The sequence below is a fragment of the Rana temporaria genome, chromosome 1 (genome assembly GCF_905171775.1).
Source record: "Rana temporaria chromosome 1, aRanTem1.1, whole genome shotgun sequence".
NCBI classification, from domain to species: Eukaryota; Metazoa; Chordata; class Amphibia; order Anura; family Ranidae; genus Rana; species Rana temporaria.
In genome coordinates this window covers 685,586,534-685,601,199 of record NC_053489.1, presented here as the reverse complement: position 1 = coordinate 685,601,199, position 14,666 = coordinate 685,586,534, and the positions used below count along the sequence as shown (strand labels likewise).

Genomic DNA, 14,666 nt, shown 5'->3' with positions numbered 1-14,666 from the left:
GGCACAGTGGCTGTGTTTGATGGGCACAGTGGCTGCATTTGACGGGCACAGTGGCTGCGTTTAATGGGCACAGTGGCTGCATTTGACGGGCACAGTGGCTGCATTTGACGGGCACAGTGGCTGCGTTTGATGGACACAGTGGCTGCGTTTGACGGGCACAGTAGCTGCGTTTGACGGGCACAGTGGCTGCGTTTGACGGGCACAGTGGCTGCGTTTGACGGGCACAGTGGCTGCGTTTGATGGCACAGTGGCTGCGTTTGACGGGCACAGTGAGGCTGCAATTGATGTTTTTTTTTGTTGAATTTTTCAGTTTGTTTGCGCCCCCCCCCCCCCAAAAAATGTAATCACCAGCCGCCATTGACCTAAATAGAGAGTGCTACACGTGGCACAAAAAGGGAAGGTTCAAAAATCAAAGTCAAACGTAGCATAAGGTCAGGGCAGGCAGCAAAGCATCAGAGTCAATAAACGTTGCAAGGCTCAGGTAGCAATATCACACAGCAAACAACAGGTACACACTATGGACAGCTCTAAAACAACAGAGAGCTCTCTTTCAGCTTGAATCGCTATAATAAACAGGAAGTGACCTCAGGAGGGTGTGGTGGTGGAAGTGATGCAATTGCTGTCCATTACAGGAAGCACTTCAGTGCTCACCTCAGACATGTGCTAAAGGCCTCAACATACTCAGATGGGAGCTACACAGAACACCAACGAGAGTGCCAAGGACTGACATGCTGCGAGTGCCAGGACCCCTGCGGTTGGTACAGGTAGGTTGTGGGTTGTGACAATTCCACAGATTTTCAATGGTGATTAAAGAGGTTGTAAAGGTACAATTATTTTCCTAAATCTCTTCCTTTACCTTAGTGCCGTCCTCCTTCACTTACCTCATCCTTCCATTTTGCTTTTAAATGTCCTTATTTCTTCTGAGAAATCCTCACTTCCTGTTCTTCTGTCTGTAACTCCACACAGTAATGCGAGGCTTTCTCCCTGGTGTGGAGAAAGCCTCTTGAGGGGGGGGGAGCAGGAGAGTCGGGACGCCCACTAACGCACAGCTCCTTTCTCTATCTGCAAAGATAGACCGGGCTTTCCCAGTGTTGTACGAGGGTGCGTCAGAGGGTGCGGGGTCACGTGACGGGTGGCCGCTTCCCCTATATAAGAAATGTCACAGCTCCAGTGCGTCATTCCGCTGGGCTGTGTCCAGCGGAGAGTGGAGCTCGCCTGCTGCGCTCTGGACGGATGGATCTTCTCATCGCTGGACCGGACCGCTGATCACCCGTCGCTGGAGAGATCATCCGTCGCTGGATAGAAGACCACGTTGGAGCAGGAAGCCGCATCCACAGTGGATTACCACCGCTGGATTTATTTTTATTTTTTTATTATTAAAGGAATTTTTTCTATGGTGTCTGTTTTTTTTTTAAAACTATTTACACTTCCTTCGTGAAATGGTAGAGGTACAGTGTACCCCATCACCAATTCACATAGGGGGGGGCAGGATCTGGGGGTCCCCTTTGTTAAATGGGTCTTCCAGATTCTGATAAGCCTCCCGCCCGCAGACCCCCACAACCACCGGGCAAGGGTTGTGGGGATGAGGCCCTTGTCCCCATCAACATGGGGACATCCTCCCCATGTTGAGGGCATGTGGCCTGGTGCGGTTCAGGAGAGGGGGGGGGGGGGGCTGCACTCTGTCCCCCCCCCCCTCTTTTCTGCGGCCGGCCAGGTTAACGTGCTCGGATAAGGGTCTGGTGTGGATTTTTTTCACACTGGTGCGTTTTTGCCGCATTTTCGCGGTAAAAATAGCGCTATTAAAATGCTCATAAAACGCTCCCCATGCCCCCTCCATTGAAATGAATTAATAACTGCTGTAAAAACGGAGCGTTAAAATCGCGGTAAAACACTGTTTTTGCCACGATTTTACCGCATTTTTTATTAATTTCAATGGAGAGGGGCATGGGGAGCGTTTTAATAGCGCTATTTTTACTGCAAAAACGCGGCAAAAACGCACCAGTGTGAAAGGGCCCTAAGAGTCCCAATGATGAACCTTGGGGTATACCACTAATAACACTGACCCTTGTGGTACACCAGGGTTCGACAAAATCTGTGTGCCCGGTCCCAATTGCGACTAGAATTAGCGACCTGGGGATGGCACAAGGTCGCTAATTGATGGCGCCAGATCACAGAAGGAAGCACAGGCCTGAAAAAGGGCGCAAAGCTGCAGCCTCATTTGCCGGCCTGCGCGGCCCAATGCGATCACACGGCGTTGGAGTTGAGGGCGCACGAAGACACGGGATGGGTTATCTTGTGTCTCCGTGCGCCCCCACCTCCCGCGCCAGCCGGAAATTGAGGCCGTGGCTTTGCGGCCTTCTGCAGGCCTATGCTGCCTTCTGTGATCTGGCGCCATCTTATGGTTGCTGTTGGCATGACAAATAAACCAGCAATGCTAATGGTATTCCCCAGTGTTTTCACTGCCATCTCCTTCCCTCTAATTAGAGCCACCAAACATTTATTTATATTTTATATATATATATATATATATATATATATATATATATATATATATATATATATATATATATATATATATATATATATATATACATATATACATATATAAACACCCTAGAGCAGTGGTCATCAACCCTGCCCTACAGGGCCCACTAACAGGCCAGGTTTTATGTATTACCTTGGGGAGATGCAGTCTAGAATACTGCAATCACTGAGCAGCAAATGATATCACCTGTGATGTATTTCAGTTATCTTGCAAACTTGGCCTGTTAGTGGGCCCTGTAGGGCAGGGTTGATGACCACTGCCCTCGAGAATAAAATGGTGGTCTTTGCAATACTTTCTGTCACACCGTAGTTGCGCAGCGGTCTCACAAGCGCACTTTTTTGAGAAAAAATACACTTTTTTTAAATCAAAAAAATAAGACCACAGTAAAGTTAGCCCAATTTTTTTTTAAATTGTGAAAGATTATTTTACGCCGAGTAAATTGATACCCAACATGTCACGCTTCAAAATTGCGTCCGCTCGTGGAATGCCGACAAACTTTTACCCTTTAAGATCTCCAAAAGCGTAGTTTAAAAAATTCTACAGGTTGCTTGTTTTGAGTTAGAGGAGGTCTAGAGCTAGAATTATTGCGCTCGCTCTACCAATCGCGGCGATGGCTCACATGTGTGGTTTGAACACGGCTTTTTTATATGCGGGCGCTGCTCACGTATGGGTTCGCTTCTGCGCCTGAGCTCGGCGGGACGGGGCGCGTTTTCTGGCGCCTAACTTTTTTAGCTAGCTCCTAGATTCCAAGCAAATTTGTCAAACCCTGTGGTACACCACTGATAACACTGACCCTTGGGGTACACCACTGTGACGGATCTCAGATACCCCAGCTGGGCACTCTCCGCCAGACCTGTCTCCTGTTCTCTAATTGCACCCGCAGCCGGCAGACTCGCCATAACCCCCCCAATCACAAGGCAAACCACACAGGTGTTGAGGGTTAAACTGTTACGTACAAACATACACCTTTAAACCTATTTAGGGACACACCCTTAGCCTTGTCATAGAGGGGGTAGGGGACATGGCAGAACCGATGGGAACTTGACACTTGTCTATTCCAATAGAAACTACAGTTGAAACACGCACATGGATTATGATAAGCAGGCAGCCCCTCCTTACACATCTGGGATGTGTTTCCACACCTTTTGTCTACGTGCCATGACCCAACATAATTTAAACACAATAACAAGATGGGGAGATGGGATTCAACTGGCATAGAGACATCATTACATTATCCCAATGCCATTTGTCCCCAAGTCTCGTAGCCCCACGCTTTGGGCATACCGCCATCTTGTATTTGCCTTTATCGGCTAAAAGTACATTGTGGAACAAAAGTATATATTTAGCCCAGCCGGGCCAATAGGTTTATGTAGTCGGAAACGGCTCCACAAGCTTGGCCATTGATACTGCGTTCACCTCGGTTCTGATGAACTGGTGACTGCAGACACAAATGTCTGGAGGTGGCGTCTTCTCCTGGTTTTGGGAGATGGCAAATAGCCCTCCAAATCTCCCGTTCTCTGCTTGGCCATAGTCTGTGGGTAGGAGGCCAGCCCCCTGCCCCCTCAAAAACACAGTGACAGTGGGCTCTGTCACAACCACTGATAAGACTGAACCTTGGAGTACACCACTGATAACGCCTTGCACTTGGCCGCAGTAGGCAGCAGCGGACATCTTGTTACACCCAGCTCGAACTATATGGGCTGGGTGTAACAAGATGTCCGCTGCTGGCTTGCTGTGGCCGAGTGCAGGGTGTACCAAGATGGGCGTCGATATGGTCAACCGCTGATGATGACTGAATGTGATGGCTCTGGTCACCGATCATGATGGAAAATGCGGCTGCGCCCTGCACCCCTGCCAGCTTACCTAGTTCCAGTGCTGAGGACTCACTCTCTGCTCTGCCCTCTGACTCCGCCCACCCTCTCTGCCCACTGACTTATGGTTGCGCGCAGCCTCTAACTCCGCCCGCCTCTCCCAGGTATTGGATCAATCATCGGGAGCATTTGTGCCAAATGCTAGTATCGTTATCGTGACAACCCTAGTATATATATATATATATATATATATATATATATATATATATATATATATATATATATATATCTATCATTACATCAGGGTCCCCATAGAGCCCCCCCCTTACTTCAGGGTCCCCTGTGAGCACCCCTTTACATCAGGGTCCCCAGAGAGAGGGCGGGCAGTGAGAGATAATGTACAGTAATCTCTCTGCTGCCCCCAGCTGCACAGTGAGAGCAGAACAACGATGATGCAGGGCGGGCAGTGAGATGGGCCCCAGATTCGGGGCTATAGCCCCAGAAGCCACCCCATAGAGACTCCACTGCTCTGATCTACTGTTGTGTTGGTACATACAGAATGTAAATAAGGGCTCGACAAATTCCGGGCGACTAGAAATAGTGTCCTGGCGCGTGGGCTGTGGGGTCTTGGCTGGGAAGGTGGACATGGCCCAGGCCTCGTAGGCCTTCCAGACACAGAGTATGGCCCGTCACTGTCATCATTTTGGAAACGATTAGCGGCGTCAGCGAGGATGGAGCAGTAAGGGAGCAGCGCGACAGCCACTGACATGGCTGGAGAAGCAAGCGGCTAGAGTGCAGTCCAACTGGGGATCCCTGACGGCTTATCATCCCTGCTGCTGTTGCTCTTACCCAGGGTATTACTGGAGCAGGCCCGGCTGAGGGAGGCGGCAACTGGGCTCAGGGACATGGGGGCTCCGGTGTCGGTGGTTTCCCGCCCTGCTCCTCTAGGTGGAAGAGGTGCTGAGCCGGAAGCAGTTCATTGAAATGCTGGAGAGCCGGGCCAGCAGCTGGGAGGAGTGCAAGGAGGTCATCAGGACTGCGGAATATATATATATTTTTAGATTATTATTTTTTCTTACATAGGACCGGCGCTCCGCGGACTAGGCCGAAGCTGCGGCCTCGCCTAAAAAATCCTGTTTGCTGCGATCCTGGGAAAAGATTGCGGCGCACTGTGGGCAGGATGTTTTAGGCGAGGCCGTGGAATTTGAGGAAAGTGGCCTGTCGGCATCACGTCCTCGCTTCGCTCAGACGGCTCGCTACGCTCGCTCGGCCTCCTGGCTCTTTTTTTAACATCCTCCAATCCACGGGGATGTTAAGGAATGAGCTTGGATGCCGGCCGAGGTTCGGAGATTTCCGTCGGCAAGGATTGCGCCTGCGCAGTCCTTACAGGAACAATCTCGATAGGGGAACCATGCCGACAAGTCACCGGCACAGACCTCACAGTGTACACTGTATAGCTGAGGTGTTCTCAGAATGTGAGGTGCTGCCACAGGCTAGTAGTGGAGATGGGCTGTGTATATTACCTGCTGTACATGAGAGCTGTCCCCTGCAGTGAGACCTGACAGCTCCTTCTATATACACACAGAGTGGACTGTGACCGTTTGCTTCTAGATCTTCTATCACAGCTCCACACACACACCTGCTGGCTGCTCTGTGCATGTATCCGGCTCATGCCATTGTGTAGATGAGTCTTGCAAGTTGTGTTTTTTTTTTTTTTCTTATTGCTTTATCATATTCTATATTTTCCCATAGTAGGCTTGCTGAGCCCAGTAGTCCTTTTTATTGCATATTTAATTTTCCGTGTGCAGCATTGAAGTGGATACTGTGTGGTGGCAAAATTGACTGTATGCAGAGCACACCGCCATCTTGCCCTGTGCTAAAAAGCACATACTCCGTCCTAATGAAATAAGCCATCTTTAAGCTAAATAAATTCACTCACCATGTGTTCCCTGCCATTCATTCAGTCAAGAGACCTCACCAAATGTTCTCATTCCTTCTAGCTCCCAGTCATCACTGGTTTGCCAACGCCCTCACAGGCTGTTTTATTAACACAATAGACTTCACAGACCACATCTGATTGGAGGAGATCACAGCATGTGACCATAGGAAGTGATGACACAGCATGTGACATCCCCAATGGGAAGTGATGTCACAGCATGTGGGCTCGATACAACGAATGCCCATATATTGATTTGGCAGCACAGATAACCCCCGTCCAACAGGGATTCAATATAATACAACACCACAATACAGCAATATAACCACACGATACGATACAGTAATAATCAATAACAATACAGCAATATAATAACAACAATAGGATACAGTTCCCGATGAGAGGAGCTTATCTGCAGGTGTAGGCTCACATCACAAAACAGTGTTGATCAGGTACTGAGAGATGACAGGAGCGCACACCAGCTAAATTGACAATGCTCTTGCAGAGCGGACGCACCCGGAAGGCGAATATCTGCATCACACAGGGGCCCTTTCGCCGGCCGACACCCCCCCTCCACAAACACCCTTCTCCAAATCAGGAAGTGTATCTCCACCAGTCTGTCTGCCCCAGTCAGCTTTCTAGAGCGGGCTGAGGGAGAACCAACCATGGGTGACACTATGACCATACATAATAAATACATCTTTAAATTTCCACAACAACTGTCAATGCAATATGAGCCCTGCTGTGCGCAATGAGAGCGTGGCACGCAGCCCTCTGCATAAATTGTCCAATACAGGAGAAATACCTGAAATGTGTCGCCCCCCCGCCCCTATGTGCAACCTTCTTAACAAGGGCAATATATGATGCAGACGTTGAATCTGACAGATCCCCTGAGCGGGCTCATTGTAGAGTAAGGCTGCTTTCACACTGGGGTTCTTTGCAGGCGCTACTGCACTAAAAATAGCGCCTGCAAAGCGCCCTGAAACAGCCGCTGCTGTCTTCTCCAGTGTGAAAGGCCCGAAGGCTTTCACACTGGAGCAGTGCGCTGGCAGGAGGGTAAAAAAAAGTCCTGCCAGACGCATCTTTAAAGCCCTGTAGGAGCGGCGAATACACCGATCCTAAAGCACCCCTGCCCATTATTTCAATGGGGCAGCGCGGCCGTGGCTCTTTGCGGAGCGTCGTGGCCAATGCCTGCGACGCCCCAGTGTGAAAGTACCCTAATACTAAAAAAAAAAAACTGGCTTCTAACTTTTTTATCTGGCTCCTAGAGTTAAACAAATTTTGTCTGGTGTAAATGACCCCCTCACTGCCATAACACATAAGAGTTTAGGAGGAGGGGGGGGGGGGCTGGATGGGATCTGCTCCCCGTATTGCAATACAGCTTCTCAGAGCCGGAAGGGACGTTTTATGACTTCTGACCCACAACACCCAAATCATGTCTGTGCCACCCACTAATCTCTTGTATTCCTTCAGATAAATCCATTTCCTCTGGGTAAGTTAGAAATATTCTATTCTGGGTAAGTTTAAAATATTCAAGTAATAATACAAAGGAGGGATAAATATTCCTGACATTTGAGGTTGATTTACTAAAGGTGAACATACTCTGCACTTTAAGTGCATTTGCTCTAGATCTGAGGGGAAGCTCTGCTGGTTTTTATCAGCAAATCATGTACAAACAATGTAACGGTCAGGGGTTAACACCATTCACGATCTTCCATTCCACCAACCCAAGACAGCTTATCCGACACTCCAACCATCCAGCAGACACGATCCATAAGAATTCCCCAGAATAAGGACCCACACAGCTCTGTTACGCTGGGCCTTTCCGTTAAGTTGGGTCTTTCAGCTCCATCCATCTGGACAAGTTCTGTGATCACGTCCATCTTCTTACGGTTGCTGGCCGGTCTGCCACGGTTCTCCAGTAAGTCCTAGTAGCTGTCCTTTAAGCCTGTGCTGCGCTGCCCACTGCTGCCACCACTATAACGGTCAACACCGTTTACGGTTTTCCTTCTATCAACCACGACAGCTTATGCGACACTCCACAATCCAGCAGACAGGACCCATTGGATTTTCCCCAGAAATAACGAGACAGAGCTCTGTTACTGGTTCCAAAATGTATGACTGCTTTAATGGTACCTTAGCTTTCTTATATACAGTACAAACATTTTACAGTAATCAAAGGAACAAAGACACACTCCACCCACACATCACACAATGGGGCTTCAATCACATTCTTTTAGATAATGACATTCAGAGGAGTTAATTATCCCCCAGACGTCCTGACTCCGACAATAAGTGATTCACCTGCATAATACACATTCCTATGTCAGACGTTCTGTCTCCGGTCTGACATAATTAACATGACCTAATTGCTACAGTTGACAAGTACATTTCACACACAAACCAGTATTAGCATCACACAATGGAATGTCTAGGAGCAGACTCAATCAACACCTCAAAAGCATGTGTCCCCACACTGAATGAAAACCCTCCACTGACCCGTCGGAGTCAGACTCCAACAACTTGCAGTATTTCAAGATATCCTGCAAAACATGAATTATCATTTCTCAGCCATCCTATGCCCAAAAGGGACTCCCGTTACAAACAAGAATGCTGTTTTTTATTTTCCTTGCATGTGATTGAATGTTCTTTGTGTAGCACTACCCCCGTAGGAGCTGCTGGTTTAAATTTGGGCCTTGCACTTTACCTTGCTCTTTGTTGTCTAGGGGATGAGATGAGTCTAAGAAACTTCAATGTCCACACAATTTGTAAATCCCTTTTCTCTCAGGCACACGATGCAGGTCACTGGGGAACTTCTAAGTTTCAAAAGTCACACTCCCCACTTTCCTCAGAGTGGGTATTGCTCACCCGGATAGGCCCCTCTCATTGGCCTAGCAGCCGGGGTAAGGCACGGACAAAAAAAAATAAGAATACACTCTCTGCCACAGACCTTTCTTTGAAAGTAGAAATAAACTGTTCCAGAATCCTCTGCCACAGGATTTAGTACCCTGGATTTCCAGTCGTACAGTTTAGAGCCTTTAAGCCGACCCGGCAACACTGTAAGGCATCATAGAATACGGTGCATCCTCCAATAAAGTTACCAGGCCTCTCCCGAGATACCAGCCTTCCACTTGGTCCTCCCCAGGACAGGTCCTCCCCTGGTTTCCTCCATTGAGTGGCTTCCTCCCGCAGGACAGGCAGCACAGGATCACCTTCAAAGTGCAGGCCCCAGTCAAGACAACTGGCCTACCTGGCGGAAATGCAGCCTCGGGCCAACGTGGTCCCCGGGCTGAAAATGGACCTTGTATACCTGGAGCCAGGAGGTCCCCGAGGCAAAGACCCCTGAGAAAATGGCGTCTGCTTCTTAAGTATCCTTGCCCAGCGGGGAGACCACTCCCACAGGGCTGTTCCCAGGGCGCTACATTTGCAAAGTGAAGTTTTACCTCATTTACTAAGTTCTGGAGCCACTGTACTTGCAGTGCACAGTATATTTACCGTTAGTAAATCAGGCCCTGTGTTTACACAGATTATTAAATATCCTTTATTTTCCCCAGATAGGGAGATAATTGTCAGGAATCCTCCAATGTATTATCTGTGTTCCTCTCTATAAGGATTCATATGACTACGGGTCTCAGTCTCAGCCCCTCCCTGTGTAGGAGTGTACAGAATTGGTCGCATTGGTTACTTTCACTTCTCTCTTCTGCTTTCAGCGATGAAGTCTGCTGATCTAAGGAAGGAGCTGGAGTGTTCCGTCTGTCTGAACATATATAACGATCCTGTGACCCTGAAATGTGGACACAACTTCTGCCGGGACTGTATTGGTCGTATGTTGGATACACAGGAGGGGTCTGGAGGTTATTCCTGTCCTGACGGTAGACAAACATTCAGGAAACGTCCCGTCCTTCAGAGGAACATAACACTACGTAACATAGCAGAGAATTTCCAGTCCACCCATCCAGATCAGGAGGAGTCCGGGGTCTTCTGTACTTACTGTTTTCACACTCCTGTACCTGCTGTGATATTCTGTCTGATGTGTGAAGCTTCTCTGTGTGACAATCACCTGAGAGTCCACAGCAAGTCACCAGAACACGTCTTATGTGACCTCACCACTTCCCTGGAGAACAGGAAATGCTCCGTCCATAAGGAACTACTAAAGTATTACTGCACTGAGGACTCCTACTGTATCTGTGTGTCCTGCAGGCTGGATGGAGAACATCGGGGACACCAGGTGGAGACTCTGGATGAGGCCTCTGAGATGAAGAAGAATAAACTGAGGAATGTTCTGCAGAAACTGATGACAGAGAGAGATGAGATGGAGAAAAGAGTCCAAAGTCTACAGGAACACAGGAGGAAAGTACAAGGAAAAGCAGATGATGAAACAGAGAGAGTCACTGTCCTGTTCAGAGACCTCAGGAGACGTCTGGAAGACCTGGAGAAGAGAGTCCTGAGGGAGATCTCCGGGCAGGCAGAGCGGATATCTCTACCACTGTCTGATATGATCCAACAGCTGGAAAAAAAGGAGGAGGAGCTGTCCAGGAAGATGGGGGACATTGAGAAGCTGTGTAACATGACGGATCCACTAACTGTCCTACAAGAATCAGACACAGGTGACTTGTGTAATACTGAGGATGGAGATGATGAGGACAGAGAGAGATGTGATAAACTCCTCCATGATGGAGGGGATCTGGATGTGGCGGGGATCTCACACACATTACACACAGGGTTATCTGATATCATGTCTGGGGTACAGAAATGTACAGGCACACATTTCTCTCCACATTCTACTAGAAAGGGCGAAGGTCTCACCAATGCTGAACCATCCAGGAAACGCCTCAAAGCCTCCCCCACCATACAGCCATCTAAGCCACCCCAACCCTCCCCCACCATACCACATAGCCAGGCCGGAGGACCAAATATTGGGGCTGCACAGCAAACATCGGGGGTGTTGGGGTTTACAGACATATTACTGGATGTGAGCACAGCTAGTAATTATCTCCATATATCAGATGACAGGAAAACTGCATCCTGGTCATCATCACATCAGAATCGTCCAGAAACGCCAGAGAGATTTCGGTGTTCTCAGGTGATGAGCAGTCAGAGTTTCTCCTCAGGGAGACATTACTGGGAAGTGAATGTCGGGTGGGCATATAACTATAGAGTCGGGATGTGTTACCCCAGTATAGACAGGAGAGGAGAGCAGTCGGTGATTGCATTTAATAAGAAGTCATGGGGTCTGGAGAAATGGGGGGGTAAACAGTGCTCAGTGACACATGACAGTAAGGAGATCCAATTATCCAGCAGTATCTCCAGTAAGAGAGTCAGGATAGATCTGGATTATGAGGCTGGGCGCATCTCCTTTTATGATCTTTGTGACCCGATCCGACATCTCCACACCTTTACCACCACCTTCACTGAGCCCCTCCATGCTGGGGTATGGATATGTAATGGTTGTATAAAGATATCTGGGGGGAATCAGAGGTGAGATATCATAAGGTGGAGAATCTGAATGGTGTAATACTCAGCCAATAGGAGTTAACAGTTAAAACAACACGACACGATTTATTTATAAAGCTGCAGGTTCTGGGGGCCATCATCTTCATCCTAAACCTCACTTCAGTGAAGTGTGTTACTGACCAGGAAAAAGCATGCGGGAGGTCAGATTGTTCAGACTTCACTGGCTGCATGCTTGTTCTGGGTCAGTGACACACTAGGAAGCAGAGCCAGGTTCAGGATGATAGCCCTGTAGCCTGCACCTTTTATAGTGCATCTGTAGCCATACTTTTTTGAAGGTTTGGATGGACTGGGGAAGGATTAGCCCCCTGTTTTGTACTGCTATCCAGGGCTCCTATAGAGGCATTTCCCTTCACTTCCTGTCCTGGTGACAATGTTTTACTAGGCAGGAAGTGAGGTGAACTCTCCAACAGACAGACATAAAAATGCTTTTATTTTCTTTAATTGAGGGAAGGCTGGAACCTCTGTCAGGTTTTTATTTTGTCTGTATCCTTTGTGGGGTTTCCTTCATTTCCTGTGTTCTGCCCTCATTATATGTGGCTGAGGTATAATTAGACAAACCGCCAACTATACTCCCTTAACAACTCATTGAGGCAGGCGCAAGGTTCTTTTTTTCAACTTTTATTGCAGGGAAGTTAGAGTAAAAATAAAAGAAATAACATACAATGAGTATACACAATATACAAATCTACAGTCCTAACACACTAGTCTAACTAGGGAAAGGGATATGAAAATACCGGCGATGTTTCCATTAGGCTGACATTAGAATTGCAGCTGAATAGGTGTGGAGTTCTCTGGAGACGGTGCATGGATGAAGGAGGAAGGTGGCTACTGGGAGCCACTAGATGGCAATATTACAATTTACTTTTCATCTATTAGCATATTCAACAATTAAACAAAAGCACATAAACCCTTGCTGAAGGTATGACATCCTGTCTGATGAAACCTTGTCACCAGGACAGGAAGTGAGTTGAAATCTTTCTAATAAAGTAAAAACCTGACAGGGGTTTTATGCATCCCCAACTCCATCCAAAAACTAGTACAGTAGGATTTGTCTGTACATACATCTAATATGCAAACAATTAATGCATTCGTATGCATGCCAACTAATCAGTCGACCATTTATTAATATTAAAAATAGTTGAAAACTATTTTCATAATCAATTATTCTGATTCGTTTTTTCAGACCTTATTTCCTCCTATGGCCCTATTCATCTAATAAAGAGAAATAATTATGATATACTACCAACTACTAAATAATGATGAAATTACATGACTAAGTGCTTATTTGCTAATGTTGGGACCCTTGTATAATATCAGATTCTCTGTCTAGAATGACTTTACAGAAAGATGTTATTAGAACAAATTGTTGATCTCCGGATCCTTGGAAGGTCTTGTTGTGGAACATAGAGACAGTTGGTCTCCTCATTCTACAATGAGGGATTTGAGAGTCTGGAGGTCGGCCAAACTGATAAGATGTTCAGAGATAACAGAAATGAATGTCTCTTGTAATGAATGATGTGCTGTTGTAGAAATTCTTAGGTGAATGATTTATTATGTAAAATGTTGATGTTTGGAACGGTCCTCCGTGACAACTGTTCAGGATTGGAGGGTAAAATCTTCCTGTCTGATGAAGAGGTCAGATCCTTGATCCTCCTGCCATGGCCAATAGGTGCAGAAACGCCCCTCTCCCAAGTCACTACTTGTCTCCACCCACCACACACACAACACAATCACCATCCTTTGTTTCTACCCCATACCCACCTCCCAGTACCACCTCTTCTTTTTTTCATAAGTAATCTTTAAGGAATTTGGTCATTATAATAAGAAAATGAGTAAAATGGATCCCCTGCAGCCAACTACGATAGCCCCCCAAGCAAAAAAAGACCCCCCCCCACAATAATAGACACCCCAAAAAAATAACAGATTCCCCCAGCAACAATATACTGCTTGCAACAAAATACTGCCCAACAAAAACAGACCTGCCCCAGGACTAATGAACCAGCAACAATAGACTCTTCAGTAGCTACAACAATAGACCCTCCAGTAGCTAGCAATAATAGACCCTCCAGTAGCTAGCAACAATAGACCCTCCAGTAGCCAGCAACAATAGATCCCTCCCTAAACAGTAGATCTCTCCCAGCAACAATTGACCTACTAACAACCTAATACCCCCCAGCAATAATAGATTCCCCAGCAACTGGCATCATCAGACCCTTCAGCATATTCCATTACCCCTTGCCAATGCATACATTCAGTGCTTTTAGAGTCGTCCCCCCGGCTGCAAAAAAGCCCCGGCCATGTCTAAGGATCTCCGCACACCTTCATCTCTCTACTTTCTAATTTTAACTTTTACTTTGTAAATCTTCTCTTCTAAATAAACGTTTAAAACCTTCACCGTGATCCAAGGTCGTTATTTTCTTATCTCATTCCACAATGACTTGGGCATTAGTTGTAATACCGATGTAACATGGAGAACTTTTTTTTTTTTCTCCATTACAAACAAGGCTTTCTATTGTTAGTGTTACTGCACAAATTATATTTCTCCCTTCGCCTTTCAGAACAGCACCTTGGAGAGAGTGTAGCTCCACCTCTTCACTGGAAACACTGCGGGTCAACACCCCTTGAAATTTATCTGCTTCCACCATGCCGGCAGTTTTAGTGTTTCCTCCACCATGGTGGAGGCACTGCTGGGGAACCCAAAGGACTGCGCTTTCTCAGAGGTTGAGGTCGGTGGCAGTACCTTCAGTGCTTGTTCTTCAGATCAACCCAGCACCCCCCCTGCACGAGAGGGGGGTTGCTCTGGTGCCTGTTCTTTCTCTGGTTTACAGGAGTAAGGGTCCGCTGGTAGTCGTCCGTCCTG

The 14,666-nt window shown here is 47.3% G+C and overlaps 1 protein-coding gene across 1 annotated transcript; it reads left to right on the top strand.

Annotated features, from left to right (window-relative positions):
- Nucleotides 1–607: 607 nt before the first annotated feature.
- Nucleotides 608–14,200, top strand: LOC120924707 (E3 ubiquitin/ISG15 ligase TRIM25-like). The gene is made up of 2 exons (XM_040335721.1): nucleotides 608–764; nucleotides 10,003–14,200. The coding sequence occupies exon 2, from the start codon at nucleotides 10,005–10,007 to the stop codon at nucleotides 11,772–11,774; it is 1,770 nt and encodes a 589-aa protein (XP_040191655.1). The 5' UTR covers nucleotides 608–764; nucleotides 10,003–10,004; the 3' UTR covers nucleotides 11,775–14,200.
- Nucleotides 14,201–14,666: the final 466 nt, after the last annotated feature.